Source organism: Danio rerio, chromosome 18 (genome assembly GCF_052040795.2).
Source record: "Danio rerio strain M-AB ecotype USA chromosome 18, GRCz13ab, whole genome shotgun sequence".
Taxonomy (NCBI): domain Eukaryota; kingdom Metazoa; phylum Chordata; class Actinopteri; order Cypriniformes; family Danionidae; genus Danio; species Danio rerio.
The window spans coordinates 46,488,186-46,507,269 of NC_141038.1; the positions used below are offsets into that span (position 1 = coordinate 46,488,186).

Below are 19,084 nucleotides of genomic sequence, written 5' to 3' on the forward strand. Positions count from 1 at the left end.
TTCAAATCTGAAGCACAGCTGTTCCATAATCCAGTTCCTCTGGCTTGATGATCAGCATTTTAATCAAAGAAAGGATCACACCGTAAAGTTTAAATTGAAAAAAAAAAAAAAGTTGAGCCTGAAAAGAAGTTTCAATATTTCCTTCTCCCAGCAATGCGTCCCCAAGTTTAATTGAATCTTCCAGCATGGATGGCTTTCCTACTGTAACACCATCCTGCAGGGGCTAATTGAATTTCTTTCTGTATGCTTAGCTGTACATTTTGAGAACCGGATCGATTTTTTTTTTCATCCCTCATGGAGTCAGGGCTTGAACAAGGTGATTAATAAGAATTGCCATATAACTAAGCCTTGCTCCATCTGCTGCCTTAAAGACAGAAACATTTCAGCTTTTTGCCCAACTTGTGATTTTATCTCTTTGTTTTCTTCTCGCTGTATAAGTTAAAATAAGAAAACATATTTCATAATTATAAAAAGTAGGAAAGGTTTTATGATTAAACAATAAAGAGTTAATTATAAAGAAAACTGTGTGGAAAATGAATGTTCACTCATTCAGAATTTGTGAGACAAACATAAAAAAAAAGTTAAAGTGATGGTTCACCCCCAAAAATGATAATTTCCTCATCATTTGCTCACATTAAAGGCATAGAACATGTCCCTAGATCTAAAAGGAGAGGAGACACATCAACAATATTAAAAAAAGAGAGAGCTTTTGGATTTCTATGCATTACATGTATTACATTTACGTTACATTTAGTTGAGTAAGTTTGTACTTTTGAGTACATTTAAAGATGTTTACTTTTACTTAGCTTCAGTCTATGTCTTCACTCCAAGATGTCAAAAAGAATAGTTTCATAATGCGATGTACACCTTACATCAGACTAACAAGCCTGATCTCACGAGGAAATATAACTATTTTATGTTTTGTCAGTTTAGTGGATAATTCGTATGAATTCGTAAGAGTTCAGTCATGGAAAAATGTACAATTTTTGAAAGGAGGTGTGGCACCAAACCCCACCCCTAAACCCAACCATCATTGGAGAATGAGCAAATCGTACTAAATTGTACAAATGAGATTTCATACGAATCAATGAAAAATACGAATTGCTGTGACATCATGGTATATACATGAATTAGTAAGTGTCAAAATGGTGGCTGTTTGAACCCAATTAATGGTGATTTTTATGTTCCTAAATAAATAACTTTGTTTCAGATTTTGCTAATCGCTTTACATTTAATTTCAATTAAATTTAAATATGAGTTTATCGTGAATCATTTTATTACTTATGTTTTTATTTTCAAAACAAGACTTTGAACACTGAAACTGAAACAAACAATAGCCTAAATATGTAAACAAATACAGTTTTTGATTAAAAAATTGGTTCCAGTACATAAGGCGGGTAAAAACAAGGTAAATATTGGCATCAGATATCGGACAAAATTTGTTGAAATATATCAGATATTGTGCAAAACATTTTTGTATGGAACAAAACTTTTTAGAACATGTTATTATTTTTTTCTTCTCCATTCATATTCATAATCATATTTCATTTGTGTACAGTTCTTTATTATTCGTCTGACTTTTGAAAATTATGCTGTATAATATATATTTTTTTCCTTTCACTGTATTGTAAATAGCTGCAAATATTGAGTATGATATGAGTTATATACCGTTCTGTAGTTTTTAGTTTTTTAGAATTAATAGCTTCCTCTGGATTATTAGCCCCCCTGTTTATTTTTTTTTCCAGTTTCTGTTTAGGAGAGAGAAGGTTTTTTAGCACATAAACATAATAAACATAATAGTTTGTTCTGTAGACTATCGAAATATATATATATATATATATATATATATATATATATATATATATATATATATATATATATATATATATATATATATATATATATATATATATATATAGCTTAAAGGGGGTAATAATTTTGACCCAAAAATGGCTTTTAAAAAAGTAAAAATCTAGCTGAAAGAAAACAAATAAGACTTTCTCCAGAAGAAAATATATTATCAGACATACTGCGAAAATTGCCTTTCTCTGTTGAACATCATTTGGGAAATATTTTAAAAAAGAAAACAAAAGATCAAGCGGGGAGCAATAATTCTGCTTCATCGAATGATTTTTTTGTTGTATTTTTGTAGCTTTTTAACTGTTTTACTATTTATCGAGTGCCTTGAACTGATTTTTTTTATTTCATTTTTCAGTATAGCTTGCTTTGTGTTCAACAGTAGAAAGAAACTCTGATGTGCAACAAGTTAAAGATGAGTAAACGAAAAACATATTGGTAAGGTCACTTGAATTGGTTGTGATTGGCAAATTGCTGAAGAGCTCTCAATATTTATAGCAGAGAGAAAAAACAGCTCTTTTCTCTGCAGATGTTTCTCTGCAGACCTTTTCTTGTCCCCCATTGTGTGTTTGTGTTATGTAACACAAAATTGTGTCTGACTGATGCATTAATGCAATGGAAAGCAGACCCAAAGGGCAACTGCAGTTTTAGGAATAAAAGCCCTCTCTGCTCACCTCTCTAACATGCTACGTCTCTTTTCTTTTTGCAAACCTTATTTCTTTATTATGCACCTTTTTTCTCAATATGTTGCTTTAAAACGATTTGTAGATTAGGTAAATCATGTGAACTTTGAATAGGCAAGCAATTTTCTTCTTTCCTTTTTTTCTATCTTTTTGGCTTTATTATTATTTTTTTTTCAATTCTAACATGTTTCTGATCAAAGTTAATCTTATATTATTACCAAAACATTGGATTTTTTTTATTTTAATCAGTGTGATTTTTTTCTTTTAGCACTGGTTTTGTAATTCTTTTGAATCTGTAAAAAAATCAGTTCACACACAAAAAATATTATTTACTATAGGTGGGCATATATATATATATATATATATATATATATATATATATATATATATATATATATATATATATATATATATATATATATATATATATGTTTTTTTTTTTTTTTTTAATCTAGATTAATATCAGAATTAATCTAGATTCATCTAGATTAAAATGGCTACTTCTGAATTTTAATAATTCAAATAAAAAGTATTTGAGAACGAGTTTCCCAAGCCAGGTGGCGCATTAGACCAGGGGCTAATCTCCTGTTTCCAAAATGCATCACAACCTGCTTGAGAAACTGTTCTACTCTGATAATTGGTGATGAAAATAAATGATGTTCAATAACATGTACATGAATTTTGAACTGTTGGCCTACATAAACTCCAAACAGTGATTTTTGATCACCTTAATCCGACTAAAGTCATAACTGAACTAAACTATAACTATAAACTGAACTAGACATGGAATTAAGACGTGGAGTATGCATACAGTAGCATTGTTGAAGTAAACACCGCAATCAAACTATTACCGTCATGTTGGACTTTTCGCCATATTTTCCGACAAGATCCACACACGCGGCTGTCAGTAAAGGACCTCACACGCACACACACACACACACACACACACACACAATGCAAAATGCTGAAGCTTTTTTGCTTTCCATTAGGCGTGCGCTATTAAATTCCATATCAGTCTCACCAGTCCTTACTCTTTATTTGTGTCTAATACCCCAGTTTGTCACGGGGACATGAATGAAATGTTCACGAGTTATAGTGAAACTTCCGAACTGCAGTTAAAGTCAGGCATCCTGCTGATTTGATTCACAAGGGCACTTTTTTGTCAGACAGCTCACCGGTCAGGTATACATCCGCGCTTAAATGTCAAGGTGAAAGTCACCATAGCTTGCGTAGAATCGACCCAGCTCCCAACCCAACTTTGAGAATAGATTAACGGCCATATTTTGTTTATCCCATGATAAGAGTCTTGCATTAACGCAGCACGTCAATGCGATAATGGCCCACCACTAAAAGTTAACCACTATTTACTCAAGTAATTTTAAAACCTTTATGACTTTATGTTGAATATCAAGATATTTTGAAGAAAGATAAAAACCAGTAACCATCCAAAAAAAAAAAAATATATATATATATATATATATATATATATATATATATATATATATATATATATATATATATATATATATATATATATAAATACTATTGAAATCAATGGTTTTTGACACGTGCAGGATCAAGTAAATGATGAAATAATTTTTTTTGTTTTCAGGCGAACAGCAACACTTTAGAATAATAGTCTATTAGTTAATGTTAGTTAATGTATTTTCTAACATCAACTAAGTATATATAATATTGTAAAGCATTTATTAATCATAGTTTAACATTTACTAATCCAAATTTGTGCTTGTTAACATTAGTTAATGCACAGTTAGTTAAGATGAACTACCATGAACTAATGTAATTTAACCTAAATAACATAAGTGCCTTAATAAATGTATTATTAATGGTTTGTTCATGTTAGTAAATTAAATACTTTAAATAACAAACTGATAGACCATTATTTTAAACTGTGGAGGATTGAAATTTCAACCAATCAGAATTAGGCATTAAGCAAGTTTAAAAATATTTTGACAGATTTTATTTATGTTTTTATTGTTGTATGGAGAATGCAAATTTACTAACAGCTAGCACCAGCACAAATATTCTTTTGGCATCAGGATTTACAACAGACACGCAGTAAAACACAGCAAAGAAAATGCATGCACATCATATTTATTTATTTTTATTTAATTATTTGCTGCTGGGCTGGCCTTATTGCATACTGTATGAATGTGATGGAGTCTCCCTTTCAGCTGAAAAACAAAATATTATAGAGGGAGAGTATTTAAATGAGTCCTGCCTTGTAATTTATTTGTACATGTACTTGGACCAGTAGTTAAACGCATTTTTTTTTTTTTTTTTTTTGTGCCTGTGTTGTTAGTAGATTACACACCTTATTACCATTGGGTTTGCTTGTTTGTGAATTAATTTTTGCTGGTTTATGCAGCGTGTTAGACATTATGAAAATGAGGTGCTGCATCTGTGTTCTTTTGTGGTTTGTTAGTAGCACTTGCTAGACTTTCCACTCCCCATTGGAGCTTTTAAGAGATTGTTCTCTCGTGTTAATTCTCCATTTAGTAAATATAGCTCCAAAAAACTCTCCAAAAGACAAAAATGAAATTATAATTATGAAATTATCAATTATAACAACACATGTTGGTGGTGATATGCTGTTTAAGGCCCCATCTTGATTTATATAGAATTGTGTGTGTGTTTATGTGTGTGTGTATATATATATATATATATATATATATATATATATATATATATATATATATATATATATATATATATATATATATATATATATATATATTTATATTTATATATTTTTTCTTTTGGAGAGGTTTTTGGAGCTATATTTACTAAATGGGCAATTAACACGAGAGAACAATCTCTTAAAAACTCCAATGGGGAGTGGAAAGTCTAGCAAGTGCTACTAACAAACCACAAAAGAACACAGATGCAGCAAATCATTTTCATAAAAAGTACAGCAACAACAACCGCAAACTAAATGTTTGTACTGTCAGAACATGTTGAGCTTAATAGCTTTAATAAAAAGCATATACCATGTTCATTTTGTGTGCAAGAGCATACTCCAAGTCTTCTTCTCTTTGTTTTGTTTTTGTTTTTGTTTTTGTGTGTATGTGTGTGTAATGTTATCATGTATACTAATTGGTAGTTTTGTATATAAAGGTATCTTTAGAGACTATAGAGATAAAAAAAAGAACATTGTATAGAAATGTATCTGTCTTTGTGTGAATTTGGTCTAAAGGTGGCAATGCAAGGTGTGAGTTCTGATATATCATATATATCATATATGAAGTTTAATATTGATACATGCCATGAATGTTTGTTAAAAATACAGCTTTTTTCAGCATTGGGAAACCAGGATACCTAGTCACCCTGTAAATGTGTGTGAATAAAGCCTAGAAACTTCTCTGATGACCATATCATGCAAGACACGTCACACAGTTCAGTGAGTTCATATTTCTGATTGCTGAACTTTAGATGAATTAAACTTAAAGCCACATACCACACTTAAACTGCGAACACTTTACAAATTCAAGCCAACAGCACCAGAACTTTTTTGACATGTTTAAAAAGAATCGGGAGCTCATAAGTCGCTTTGCTCATAAATGGCTGAATGGCTGAAAAAATAAGTTGAACTTTAAAATATATTCTGAATGTAACTGGGAGCGAGTGTCAAGACCTAAGGACAGGTGTGATGCACTCTGATTTTCTGGTTCTGGTCAGAATCGTGGCAGCAGCAGCAGCCTTTTAAAGGAGGCCACTGTAGAGTCCCTTACAGTAATCCACCCTACTGGTCATAAAATGATGAACAAAATGAGGACAAAAGTCCTCAATGGAAACAAAGCATTTAATTCTTGCAATGTTTATAAGATGATAGCATGCAATACATTTTCTGTAAAATTAGTAAAACATAAAGGGAGTGAGTCTGAGTAGTTGTTCAACATGAATTGCAAACACGTCTCAAAAAACAGCTAGTGATACATCCATGAGACTACAATTCACATCCCACACGAAGTCGCACCATGTATGCGATGAGCGTTTTTCTCCTTCCGTTTGAAGCATTCAGACAACATCACTTTTAAATAGCCAGCAGGAAGCTCAGAGGTCAGTCTGGGCCCCAAAAGCCGTCGTCCCGAAGTGACATGTAATTGCTTCCACTGTCCACGCTGAGTGTCAAGCTCAAAGTGTGAGCAGCGCGGGGCGGTTTACGGATCCGCAGGCTTGTGCCGGCATTGTTTGCTGTTGTGTGAAGTGGTTCTCCAAATGTCCGTCATTGTGTTCTAGAGAGAGTCAACCAAGCGATCAAAAGCTGTCAGGGAAAAAAGAAAAAAAAAAAACACTTCTGGGACAGAGGCTTCGTCCGGTCGGGAAAGAGAGACAGTCATGGTCAGATAATAATGAAGACATCATGAGGGCTATAGAAAGGCGTCTGACTCTGTAAAGTCTTGAAAGTGTGTGGAGATTCTCACAGCACTAGGGGAGAAAGCCATTGATTCTGCCCCAGGTTTGCCTTATTGAGGCTGGCAGACTCGGTTTGAGGGTGGAATCCTAATGCCGCTCTGTCATTCAATTCAGGATCTCTGGAAGTGCGTCTGAGCCATTGTGCCCTGGATGTTTGATGGAGTACTCAACAGTTAAAGATTCATGAGAATGCATTATTCTGTTTTCTGCCTGTCTTTATAGTACTATTGAATCATCTTGAATACATTTTTTCCCTCTTTTTTTCTAGGCGAGTGTGAAGCTTCAGAAATAAATTTCTGTAAGTTAAATCTGTAAGTTACATATAGTAATACAAGTTAGGTAGGTATAAATTCTAATTAATGCCTTCTTAATTTTAGAAAGCCAGTTAGAAAGTTAAAGTAAATTAATAAAATAATTATTAGAATTATATTTTCCCCCAATTTGGCAGCACAGTGGCGCAGTGGGTAGCACAATCACCTCACAGCAAAAAGGTCACTGGTTTGAGCCCCAGCTGGGCTAGTTGGCATTTCTGTATGGAGTTTGCATGTTCTCCCCATGTTTGTGTGGGTTTTCCCTGGGTGCTTCGGTTTCCCCCACAGTACAAATACATGCGCTATAAGTGAACTGAATAAGCTAAATTGGCGTTAGTGTTTGTGTGTGAAAGAGCGTGTATGGGTGTTTCCCAGTGCTGGGTTGCGGCTGGATCCACTGCAAAAAACATATGCTGCATAGGTTGGTGGTTCATTCCTCTGTTGCGACCCCTGATTAATAAAGGGACTAAACCGAAAAAAAACATGAATGTATGAATATTATACAATCAGTGTCATATTCTCTCACCCCAACTCTACCCTTATTTTGCATTTTTACAGTGTACAAAATGCTTCGTTCTGTGTGAATTATGAGCTGTTTTTCTCATTAGGACCAAAGAAAGTCTCTAAAAGGTCAGAATTTACTGGTATTGCTATAACTGTGGGCATATTTGGCCCCCACAATGTAAGGAATTGCCCCACAACCAACATATTTGGTCCCCATATTGTTAGGAATACAGGATAAACACACTCACAATATTTATTTTCAGATTCTGAACCAATTTGCAAAAGACCCAATAAAAAAACAATCATGCAATCTAAAATCACGATAGATGTAATGTCTCAAATTATACTCAAATTGATTCTGAATTGAGCGTCACGGTGGTGCAGTGGGTAGCACAATCACCTCACAGCAAGAAGGTCGCTGGTTCGAGTCCCAGCTGGGCCAGTTGGCATTCCTGTGCAGTTTTGCATATTCTCCCCGTGTTGGCGTGGGTTTCCTCCGGGTGTTCCGGTTACCCCCACAGTCCAAAGACATGCGCTAAAGGTGAATTGGGTAGGCTAAATTGACCGTAGTGTAGAGCATGTGTGTAAATGAGTGTGTATGGGTGATTCCCAGTGCTGGGTTGCATCTGGAGGGGCATCGGCTGCATAAAACATATGCTGCATAAGTTGGCGGTTCATTTCGCTGTTGTGACCCATGATTAATAAAGGGACTAAGCCGATAAGAAAATGAATTAATGAATACTGAATAATCTGCATGTGATATTCTCTCACCCCAATGCTACCCTTATTTTTCATTTTTACAAAATGCTTCATTCTGTGTGAATTATGAGCTATTTTCTTTATTAGGACCAAAAAAAAAAATTCTAAAGGTCAGAATTTACTGATATTGCGATAATTGTGAGCATATTAGGTCCCCACAATGTAAGGAATTGCCCCACAACCAAAACATTTGGTCCCCACAATGTTAGAAAAACAAGTCACACACACAATTTATATACATTTTTTTTTCAGATTCTAAACCGGTTTCAAAAAGATCACCCAAAAATACAACACATATCACAAACACATGAAAATATTTCTATTTTTAGTAGAAAATGGTGTTACGCAATAGATCTCAGTAATGTCTAAAACTATGCCTGAATTACTTCTGAACTAAAAAGTCATAAATTTCAAAGTGAACTCCAATATTTTTTCATCAGATTCTTCCTGAGCTAACTGTTTTAATTTTATATTCGCACTCTGTCAAACTGTGCCTCATTTGTGCTTGTAATTTATCATAAAGAGTTTTATGAGAAACAGAGACAACGTTGATATTTCAGTGAAAGACCTCCATAAAATCTGGAGAGATCAACCACTGCGCAATAAAGCCTTCCTGGCTGCAAAAGCACTTCTATGTAAATCAATCAAACAAGCAAATCGATCAAACTCAGTATTCAGTATATGACAGCACAATCTCCTAGAAAGCCACGGAAGCACCAAATAAAATCTTGCAAAACAAGCTGGTGATCCATTAAACGGCAGAATTAAAAGTTATTTATGATACGGGTGTTCGAAAAAAAAAAGCCACAAGAGCTTTTCTTTTTTGCTTATTGTGTGCAGTGATATATTATATTTCTTGGACCGATTCCTTGTCTGCAATAACTCTGTCATCTGCCATATTTAGTAATTAAATCTAAGTGATGCACGTCTGAACATAATTTGAATCGGTAGTCTAGTCGAGTTCTGACATGTGACTGGCTGTGGCCCATATGGTGCCACCCTGAACACTCTCACCCCCTGCTGGGCATCAGTCACACTGCATCACTTTTATGAGTTACCCTTGACAGGGGAATCGGTTGCCATGTTGACACTCGCTGCCAACGTTGACTGCTTTCGACACAAAACTAGAAGCCAATCATAAAGTCAGCAACAGCTGCCGCAGTCGTCATAACATATTTGCCCCAATTTTCCGCCAAAAAAACCCAGTGGCTTAACACCCACGAGCAGCTGCGCCGTTGGGTTACATGTGAGAATGTTTTCTTTGCTGGAATGCATTGAGTCTGATTGTTTTTGCTTGTGTTTTTTTGTATGAATTGTGACTCTAGGAGCACAAAACCATGTTTTAATGGGATATAGAACACCCAAAACTGTGTCTCAATGGGATATAGTTCAGCCAAAATGAAAATTCTTACAGAAGAACCCCAAAGAAGAAGATATTTAGAAGAAAAGGTCATAGACATCCAATAAGCACCAGTATACGCAAATTACACATATGACATACATATATATATATATATATATATATATATATACATTTGAAGTCAGAATAATTAGCCCCCTGATTTATTTTTTCCCCAATTTCTATTAAACGAAGAGAAGATTTTTCCTCAACACTAAACTTATTTTATCTTTGCCATGATGACAGTAAATAATATTTGACTAGATATTTTTCAAGTCACTTCTATACAGCTTAAAGTGACATTGAAGGGCTTAACTAAGTTAATTTGGTTAACTAGGCCGTAGACTATTTACTACACTATGGACAATTTACCCAATTCACCTGAAGCACGTCTTTGGAATGTGGGGGAAAGGGGGAAACCCATGCAAACACGGGGAGATCATGCAAACTTTAAATAGATAGATAGATAGAGAGAGAGAGAGAGAGAGAGAGAGACAGACAGACAGAGAGAGACAGACAGACAGATATGGATGGATGGATGGATGGATGGATGGATGGATGGACGGACGGACGGACGGACAGATGGACAGACGGACGGACGGACGGACGGACAGATAGATGGATGGATGGATGGATGATAGATAGATGTAATAACTCATTCCTAATAACTGATTTATTTTATCTTTGCCATGATGACAGTAAATAATATTTGACTAGATATTTTTCAAGACACTTCTATACAGCTCAAAGTGACATTTAAAGGCTTAACTAGGGTAATTCGGTTAACTAGGCTGATTAGGGTAATTTTGAAAGTATTGAAAAAACTACTGACAAAAATGCTTAAGGGGGCTAAAAATTTTATCCCTAAAATGGTTTAAAAAAATTCAAAACTGCTTTTATTCTAACCGAAAAAAAAAAAATAAATAAACTAATCAGAATTTCTCCAGACGAAAAAATATTATCAGACATACTGTGAAAATTTCTTTGCTCTGTTAAACATCATTTGGGAAATATTTAAAAAAGAAAAAAAATCAAAAGGGGGCTAATAATTCTTACTTCAACTATATATATATAAAAATAGGGGAAAGTGTACTTCTATATTTTTTCTAATACTTGAATTCAATAACGGTGAACTCGGGTCAACTTTAAAGATGAATTTCCTCTGTATTTAGATTAGTACTAAATCAGCTTCTGGATGATGTCTAATATTGTGGTCACACATTAGTACTAATAATGACGTTTGTAGACAGACTTTGATGTTGGTTTGAGCAAACCTAGCCTGGAAGTTTTTAAATATTATTATAAATTTTTTATATCATGAAGTTTGAAACGATTAGTGTAGATAAGGGGTGTTCAAACTCTGTCCTGGAGGGCAGGTGTCCTGCAGATTTTAGCTCCAGCACACCTCAACCCACCTGCATGGATGTTTCTAGAAAGCCTAGCAACCCCAGATGTGTCTGATTGCCGATGTAACAAAACTTTGCAGGACACCGGCCCTCCAGGACAGAGTTTAGGCTCCCCTGGTATAGATAGATAAATACCTTGGTGGTTGCTGGCCAGTTGGGAAGATACAATTAGTAGTTGCTAGGGTGTTGCTAGGATATCCCTGATGGTTTCTATGGTGTTGCTAAGGAACTTTAAGTGTTGCTAGAAAGTTGTTAGGGTGTTGCTAACAGGCTAACATAGTTATAGTCCTCTTGAGGGAGCACCAAAGTTTTACATGGAAGCAAGTATCTTTTACCGAGCCCATATGATAATTCACTCATTCATTTTCATTCTGCTTAATCTTTCATATATCAGGGGTCACCACAGCAGAATGAACCACCAACTATTCCAGCATATGTTTTTACGCAGCGGATGACCTTCCAGCTGCAACCCAGTTCTGGGAAACACCCATACAGTCTCATATTCACACACTCACTCGCACACTACAGCTAATTTAGTTCATTCTAATCACCTATAGCGCATGTCTTTTGACTGTGGGGGAAACCCACGTGAACAAGGGGAGAACATGCAAACTCCACACAGAAATGCCAACTGGCCCAGCTGGGACTCGAACCAGTGACTTTCTTGCTTTGAGGCGACAATAAACACTAAGCCACCAAACCGCCCTCAATTGCTAATAATAGAAGTAATTATTTTAGCTAATTTTATATAATTGCATTCTCAAAACAACCCTAGATACTGTACTTTAGCTCAAGTTAACAGCCTCTAACAAGAAGCTATATTATTAGCTAATGGAGATCAGCGCACTGCAGTATAAGCTTTTGTGCTTTCAGTCTGGGTTTTATCTGCTGAGACACAAAGGGAACGGCTGCTTTCAGCCCTGATGCAAGGATTACAGGAGAAACCTCTTTACCTTCACACCTCAACAGCATTGACTGAAATTCACACATATATTTGCTGGCAGTCTCAGAGGTTGTGAGAATGTAGCCTTGCGCAACCTTCCAGACATGCCGTGTTTAAAGCTCCGTACTGACCTTGCCTTGAATGCAAACATAAAACCGACATTGTTTTTTTAAAAAGGAATATCTTACATTCAGTTTCTGCCTCTTTCACTTTTTTATTATCATAAACAGTCGAATAGTCCAAGTAAAATAATATTTTGCCATCCTTCTGCTGTAATTCTGTGACTTTATGAACCATTTGCAGATTGTTTTCTTTATTCCCAGTGTTGTGTTGTTCATTTCAATTTAGTTTATGGATTTAGTGTAAGTTGTATTTAATTCTGAATTAGATTTTAAAGGTGCTGTACAGTAGAATCATCATGTTTTAACGGGATAGTTCACCCAAAACTGACATTTCTGTCACCATTTGCTCTCCCTTTACCTGTTCCAAACCTGTTTGATTTTCTTTCTTCCTGTTAAACACAAAATAAGATATTTTGAAGCAGTGGCGTTGCGAGCCCTTTAAGCCCCTGATGTATTGTCGATAGCTCCTGATCTTTTGGAAAATGTTCCATGTTAAAAGAATTAGGTGTATAACATTTATTCAGTTATCCAAGTACTTAAAATGACCATATGCATAACACGCATTCCACTTATCGCAGTTTTTTTTGAGTCGAGTATTAAAATAGTGAGACGTTCAGCAGTACCAGCTTCTACCAACAAGTTGCAATAGGACTGTTGTCACACTGCGAAACTGTCGTCATTTATTCATAATTTTGAAGAGCTGAAGCTGTTGAGGTAATAATAAAGCTGTTTCGCGAAACTGAATAGTTCTAACTGATATAGCTTAATATTTGTTTTCATGTTTTGGTGAAATAAAATAACTGTAGTCAATAAAATGTGCGTCATATCAATGTAAATACACACAAATTATTCAGAAAAACATAAATTGTGCTAGCTTTCTAGATATGATATAGACATCTAGACATATGTTTCGTTTCGTTTCTATTTGTTTTGTTTTGTTTTGTTTCGTTTCGTTTGATACATAGTGTATTTTCTCTATTCAGGAATGAATTGTAAACACTGCGATGTTTTCATTGTCTGTGGTCAGCTGGTGCTGTTCGGCCTGGCTTTTTTTAGATTTGTGATTCAGAGTCTTTGATTGTTTATTTCTGAAAGGAGGAATCAGACTCTAATTGAGATCATTCACGGTTTCTTTCTTTTTCTTCTCATGCAGAAAAGCCAATGGCACAAGGACCTCCAGGTGGAATTTTTGGCATCCTGGGAGTGGTGGTGGTGGCAGGACTGATTGTTGGAGTGGTGGCCACGATATGTATGGTGTACAGAAGAGGACAGAAGCCTCGCACTGAAACAGACAACGATCTGTAAGTACTTCACTCACAGGTGATATTGATTGTGGACACTTTTTGCCATGGCCAATTTTGTTCCCAGCACTTTATGAAATAGCCTGCAGCAGGAATCAATAGACAGTAACATAAGGGAAACTGAAAGAACATTTATTTTCATCTGTCTTATTTAAGAGAAATCTTTATTATTATTATTTTAAAACTTATTATGATTATAATTATTTTGTATTCTGCCATTTATTTTTTTTAAATGTACTATCTTTATATACCTAAATGTGTTCGATATATTTATTTTACTGTTATTTTAATATAGCTGTTTAATGAAATTATTTTATTTAATTGCACCAAAATGAATTGTCTATATTCATTGAGAAATAGATACAAACATTTATTTTCAACGAAGATGCATTTAGTCACATAAACTGTGCACTATTTATTTATTTATTTATTTATTTATTTATTTATTTAGTTAGTTAGTTAGTTAGTTAGTTAGTTAGTTAGTTAGTTAGTTAGTTAGTTAGTTAGTTAGTTAAGAATCATTTGGTTTTTATTTTGCTTCATAGGATATTACTCTTGGTCAAAGTACATTTTATTATAAAACAGCCGTCATAAAAAATACTCTTCAGATAATCCCATCAATCTTCTTGTTACTTTAGCCCTATTCATATGAGATTAGATTTTTTTATTCAGAGTTAAAAAAGCTAAAAAATTGTAGGCAGTTTGCTCTGAAATTTTTACAGAGGTCGCGTGAGATAAATACAGTGCTGGCAGATTTAGACTAGATTAAAATCACAATGTATGTTTGTGAAACAGAAGCTTCTCTAACATCCCTCGGTAAAATGAATCCCATCCTAATATACCACTTTTTACAAGATGTAAAATAATTCTCTGATGTCCCAAGAGTGTGTATATGAAGTTTCAGCTCAAAAAACTACACAAATAATGCTTCATGACTCTTTGAAACCTGCCCCCTTTAAGGCTTTGATCCAAATTGTGCAATTTTGGTGAATCACTTTAAATTCAAATGAGATTGGGCTCTCAGCCCTCTTTTCAAAGGGGGTGGAGCTACAAATGCCTATGTCAGCACAGTGGCAGATTTAAAAACAAGACTGTCTAATGCTAATGAGGTAGAGATCATCACTAATGGGATGGGGCTTTTCCGCCCTCTGATGAATCATACAAAGAAAAAAATCAAAGTGTTTCTGCAGACAGTTCGATTATAAAAAGACAGAATTAATCAATCTTTACCATTAGAGGCTGGTTATATTCACACACTGCTGCCACACAACTGTGCTTAAACTTCTTATAAAAGTGATTTTGGCATAACAGGTCCCCTTTAATAATATGGGGTCGTCACACTTAAAAAAAATGCTTTTTAAAGGCATCTCTCTTTTTTGCTGTTAGTGGATGCACTTGATTGCTTAAGAGCATGTTACCTATTTGTTTAAGAGGCTTTCTTGATTGCTACGTAGACCTGATTTGTCCATTTCTTCGTTTGAGAGACAGGTGTTTCAATCAGGGCTGATTGCAGAAGGCACATCGGATTAGCGCCAGGACCTGTCAAATCCCGAAAAGCATAGCAGATAAACACAACACTTGACGCTCTGCGGTTTTAAGCACAGCACACTTCAATAAGAAAAAAAATAAATAAATAAAAAGAAGTCAGGGCTACACGGGAACTCAGAAGGACAAAAAATAAAACGTCGGCCCTGATGATCTACAGTGATTGCCGTTGTCTGTGGTTGTGAAGGGGTTTGTTAAAAATGAGTAGTGATAAGCTGTAGTTCTGAACTGTGTGTCCCAAAGGCAACGTAAGCCTAAGAAGATTATAGAAACAATTATATGAAAATCTTCGAATTATGGACTTTCTCCCTGAAGCATCATAACTGGAGAAGTGCTTTGTAAGTCTACGAGTGCTCTATAGTGTAATCGAAGAATGCTAGCATGCTTGGCATTGTTAAAGATGTGTCATAAAGATGACTGGACTTTTGACTAGGTGACTAGTCAACTAATAAAGGTGACTAGACCCCCAAGACATAATTTTAACTTGAGGGACACAATGGTATGTGCAAGACAATGCTGCAAGTAATATGACTGGCATGGTCAAAACTTTACCACACTTTACCACTGTCCATGTACAAATGAATGCTACAGCATACTGTATTAATAAAGTAATAAACTGTAATAACTACTCTAATATGCTTTACTACGGTAAACTGAGGTGTATTTTAGCATAATTTTTATACTTGTAGAAAATTGCAGAATTGGGTCATAATTTTTCTATGGTGGAGGTGACATGGTGGCTCAGTGGTTAGCACTGTTGCTGGTTCGACTCCCGGCTTGGCCAGTTGGCATTTCTGTGTGGAGTTTACGTGTTCTCCCCATGTTTGCGAGGGTGTTCCGGTTTCCCCCTCATAGTCCAAAGACTACAGGTGAATTGAATAAACTAAATTGGGCATAGTGTTTAAGTGTGTCTGAGTGTATGGGTGTTTCCCAGTACTGGGTTGCAGCTGTGTAAAACATATGCTGGATAAGTTGCCGGTTCATTCTGTTGTGGCAACCACTGATGAATAAAGGGACTAAGCCGAAGGAAAATTAATCAATTACTATAGTGGCTGTTTGACCATCGCAACTATAAAAACACCACAACAGATTAGTTCAAATATTCGCTATAATTTGCAATAGCATTTTTTATTTTTCATTATTTTAATAAAAGTGACTGGACTTGTATTACTTTTAACTTGAGAGATACAATTCTATATGCAAGCAGATGCTGCAAATGACATGAACATAAATGAATTGTGTGGAACCCTGCATTTTTTACCAGTGCACTCCTGAGCTCAGTCAATATAATATGTCTTTCTCTAATTTAGAAACCCGAGACTGTATTGCACAGGACTTGCCACCGGTTCCCATTAATGTCTTCTCTTTGAGGCCTTTCCCAAAATCCTCAATGAGCCGGCCAAAATTCAGTGTGGCTTCTGCCCTCGTCAAAATAAAAACCATGGGAGATGAATGTGTGGACATATGGCTTTTTCTCCCTGCCATACGGAGACATGGACGCCCCGACCGCTTCCCATTAGTGACTTATTTAGTCATTCGTCAGTAAAATAAAAGCACTAAAGTACAGTACAGTAGACACTAACATCACTTTCAACCCACACTGAGTCACTTGGATCAGTAAAAGCAGCATATTACGGTTTATCCCCACTTAACTTGCGATTTTGAAAGTTGCCGGTAATCTGTCCTTCTGAGAGGATAATTATTCCCTCGCAGGAGAGTTTTTGGCTTCTGTCCTTCATGGGACTTTGGCCCTGGCACAGGCATGAAATCTGGCACTGGATCCACCTGACTTCTTAATTACCTCACTGATGAAATTATGATGCTCGTTTTGAGAGACATTCCGTGCCATTTTGCGTTTTGCGGTTCGAGAGCTTGATGTTTCAGTTTGGAAGCAGGACTGAGCATCGTTTGCTCTGAAGAAAAGTGATCTGTTTAAATGAGCAAAGCATCCTTAGTTGTTCGGTTATTCAAGGACACTTGGTTTTGATGGTGTGCACTTATGTGTGGACCAATTATTTTTTGTATCTAAATACAGCATTGAGCATTCATTAAATCAGGTTTCATTTTCCATGCATTAGTGAATGGATAAATAAATAAATAAATAAATAAATAAATAAATAAATAAATAAATAAATAAATAAATAAAAAGTTGGGAGAATATATGTCATGTTTTTTGTTTGTTTTTGTTTTTTTCTGGGAAAAATATTCTAAAGATATGGGATTGAACCAGATTTTTGTAAAAACCCAAATAATATAAACATTAAAAAATGTATGTGTAATAACAATGGGATGACACAAGGAGAAGTATGGAGAATAAAGTCACATGCATTGCTCAGGTGTGATTTTTTTTCACAGACTTCAGCAGACAGTAAAAAATTTAATGGTTCTATGGGTCTCGTCTATCAAATCTGATTTTTATTTTGTTTTCTCTATTGGATTTAAGTCAGGTGATTGGCTGGGCCATTATACAGCTTGATTTTCCTTCTTTAAAACCCTTTGAGAGTTTTCTTGGCTCTGTTTTGGATCATTGTCTTGCTGAAATGTCCGCACACAAACAAACAAACAAACAAACAAACAAACATACAAAACAAAATGCAAAAAAAAAACGTGTTTATTTAGCAAAGTGCATGAAAGACAGAAAGAAAGAAAGAAAGAAAGAAAGAAAGAAAGAAAGAAAGAAAGAAAGAAAGAAAGAAAGAAAGCACAAACAGACAACGCACCAACCAACAAAAAAAAACACAAACAAACAAAACAAACACATTAATTTAGCAAAGTGCAAGAAATAAAGAAAGAAAGAAAAAAAACAACCAAACAAACAAACAGATAAAATAAATAAAAAAATATACCACAAATAAATAAATAAATATTAAACAAACAAACAAACAAACAGTAAATACGTGCATTAAATTGGGGCATTTTTGGTGTACATTTCTAAATTAAAACTCTTTTCATTGCATTTTAGCAAAAAAGTAAATAAAGAAATTAAAACTCTATTTAAGACTCATTATTATAATACTAGGTTTAAAAAAGGAGGATTATAAATTGTATTTTTTGAAGTTGTATTTCAAAATAAATTCTTCTTTAATTATTGAAAATAAATAAATAAATAAATAAATGAATGAATGAATGAATGAATAAATAAATAAATAAATAAATAAATAAAAACTGGTTGGTGGCGCTTTCAATGGCAGCCGCATGAGCTTATGAGCTGTGGCTAGTCTGGTGTTTTTACACTTTTAAACAATTTTAAACTAATATTATTATTATTATATCCAATTATTTTTAAAAGTGTCTTGCTGTTTTGTAAGAACATGCGGATGTTTTTTTTTTTTTTTTGCTGAGAAAGTTTGGATGGATTCTGGTATATCGCCTTCATCCTTTTTTCGGCCTTCAGTGTCATCCTATCTTCTTTGGGGAAATAAGACATTTGCTATACCCAGGAGTAAAACTAAATGTCATGAACTCTCTTTTATTCCTTGTGCTCTTAAATAGTTGAATAGATATTTTATAATGTATAGTGTTTTATGTTTTATAATTATTATTTTTACTTATTGTTATTTATTGTGTCATATATTAGTATTTTTATTAGTGAAATATTGTCTCGATTGTGTTTGATGCATTTCAGGGAATTATGTTGCAATACCCTGTCCTGTCAAATTTTAAATAATATTAATAATAATAATAATAATAATAATAATAATAATAATAATAATTATAATTATTATTATTATTATTATTATTATTATTATTATTATTATTATTATTATTACAGGGTTAAATTTAAAGAATTATTTTACTATTGAGACTCTTAATATAT

The 19,084-nt window shown here is 34.4% G+C and overlaps 1 protein-coding gene across 18 annotated transcripts in view; it reads left to right on the forward strand.

Annotated features, from left to right (window-relative positions):
* The window catches only part of nectin1b (nectin cell adhesion molecule 1b), a 527,810-nt gene that overhangs the window by 403,747 nt on the left and 104,979 nt on the right, over positions 1–19,084 (forward strand). For all 18 annotated transcript variants that reach the window (XR_015514334.1, XR_015514336.1, XR_015514333.1 and 15 more), the window contains one exon: positions 13,575–13,722. Coding sequence is in view for 12 of the 18 variants with exons in the window: in XM_087292089.1 (XP_087148215.1) it covers positions 13,575–13,722 (148 nt within the window). In the remaining 6 variants the exon portion in view is untranslated. The remainder of the gene's footprint in view (positions 1–13,574; positions 13,723–19,084) is intronic.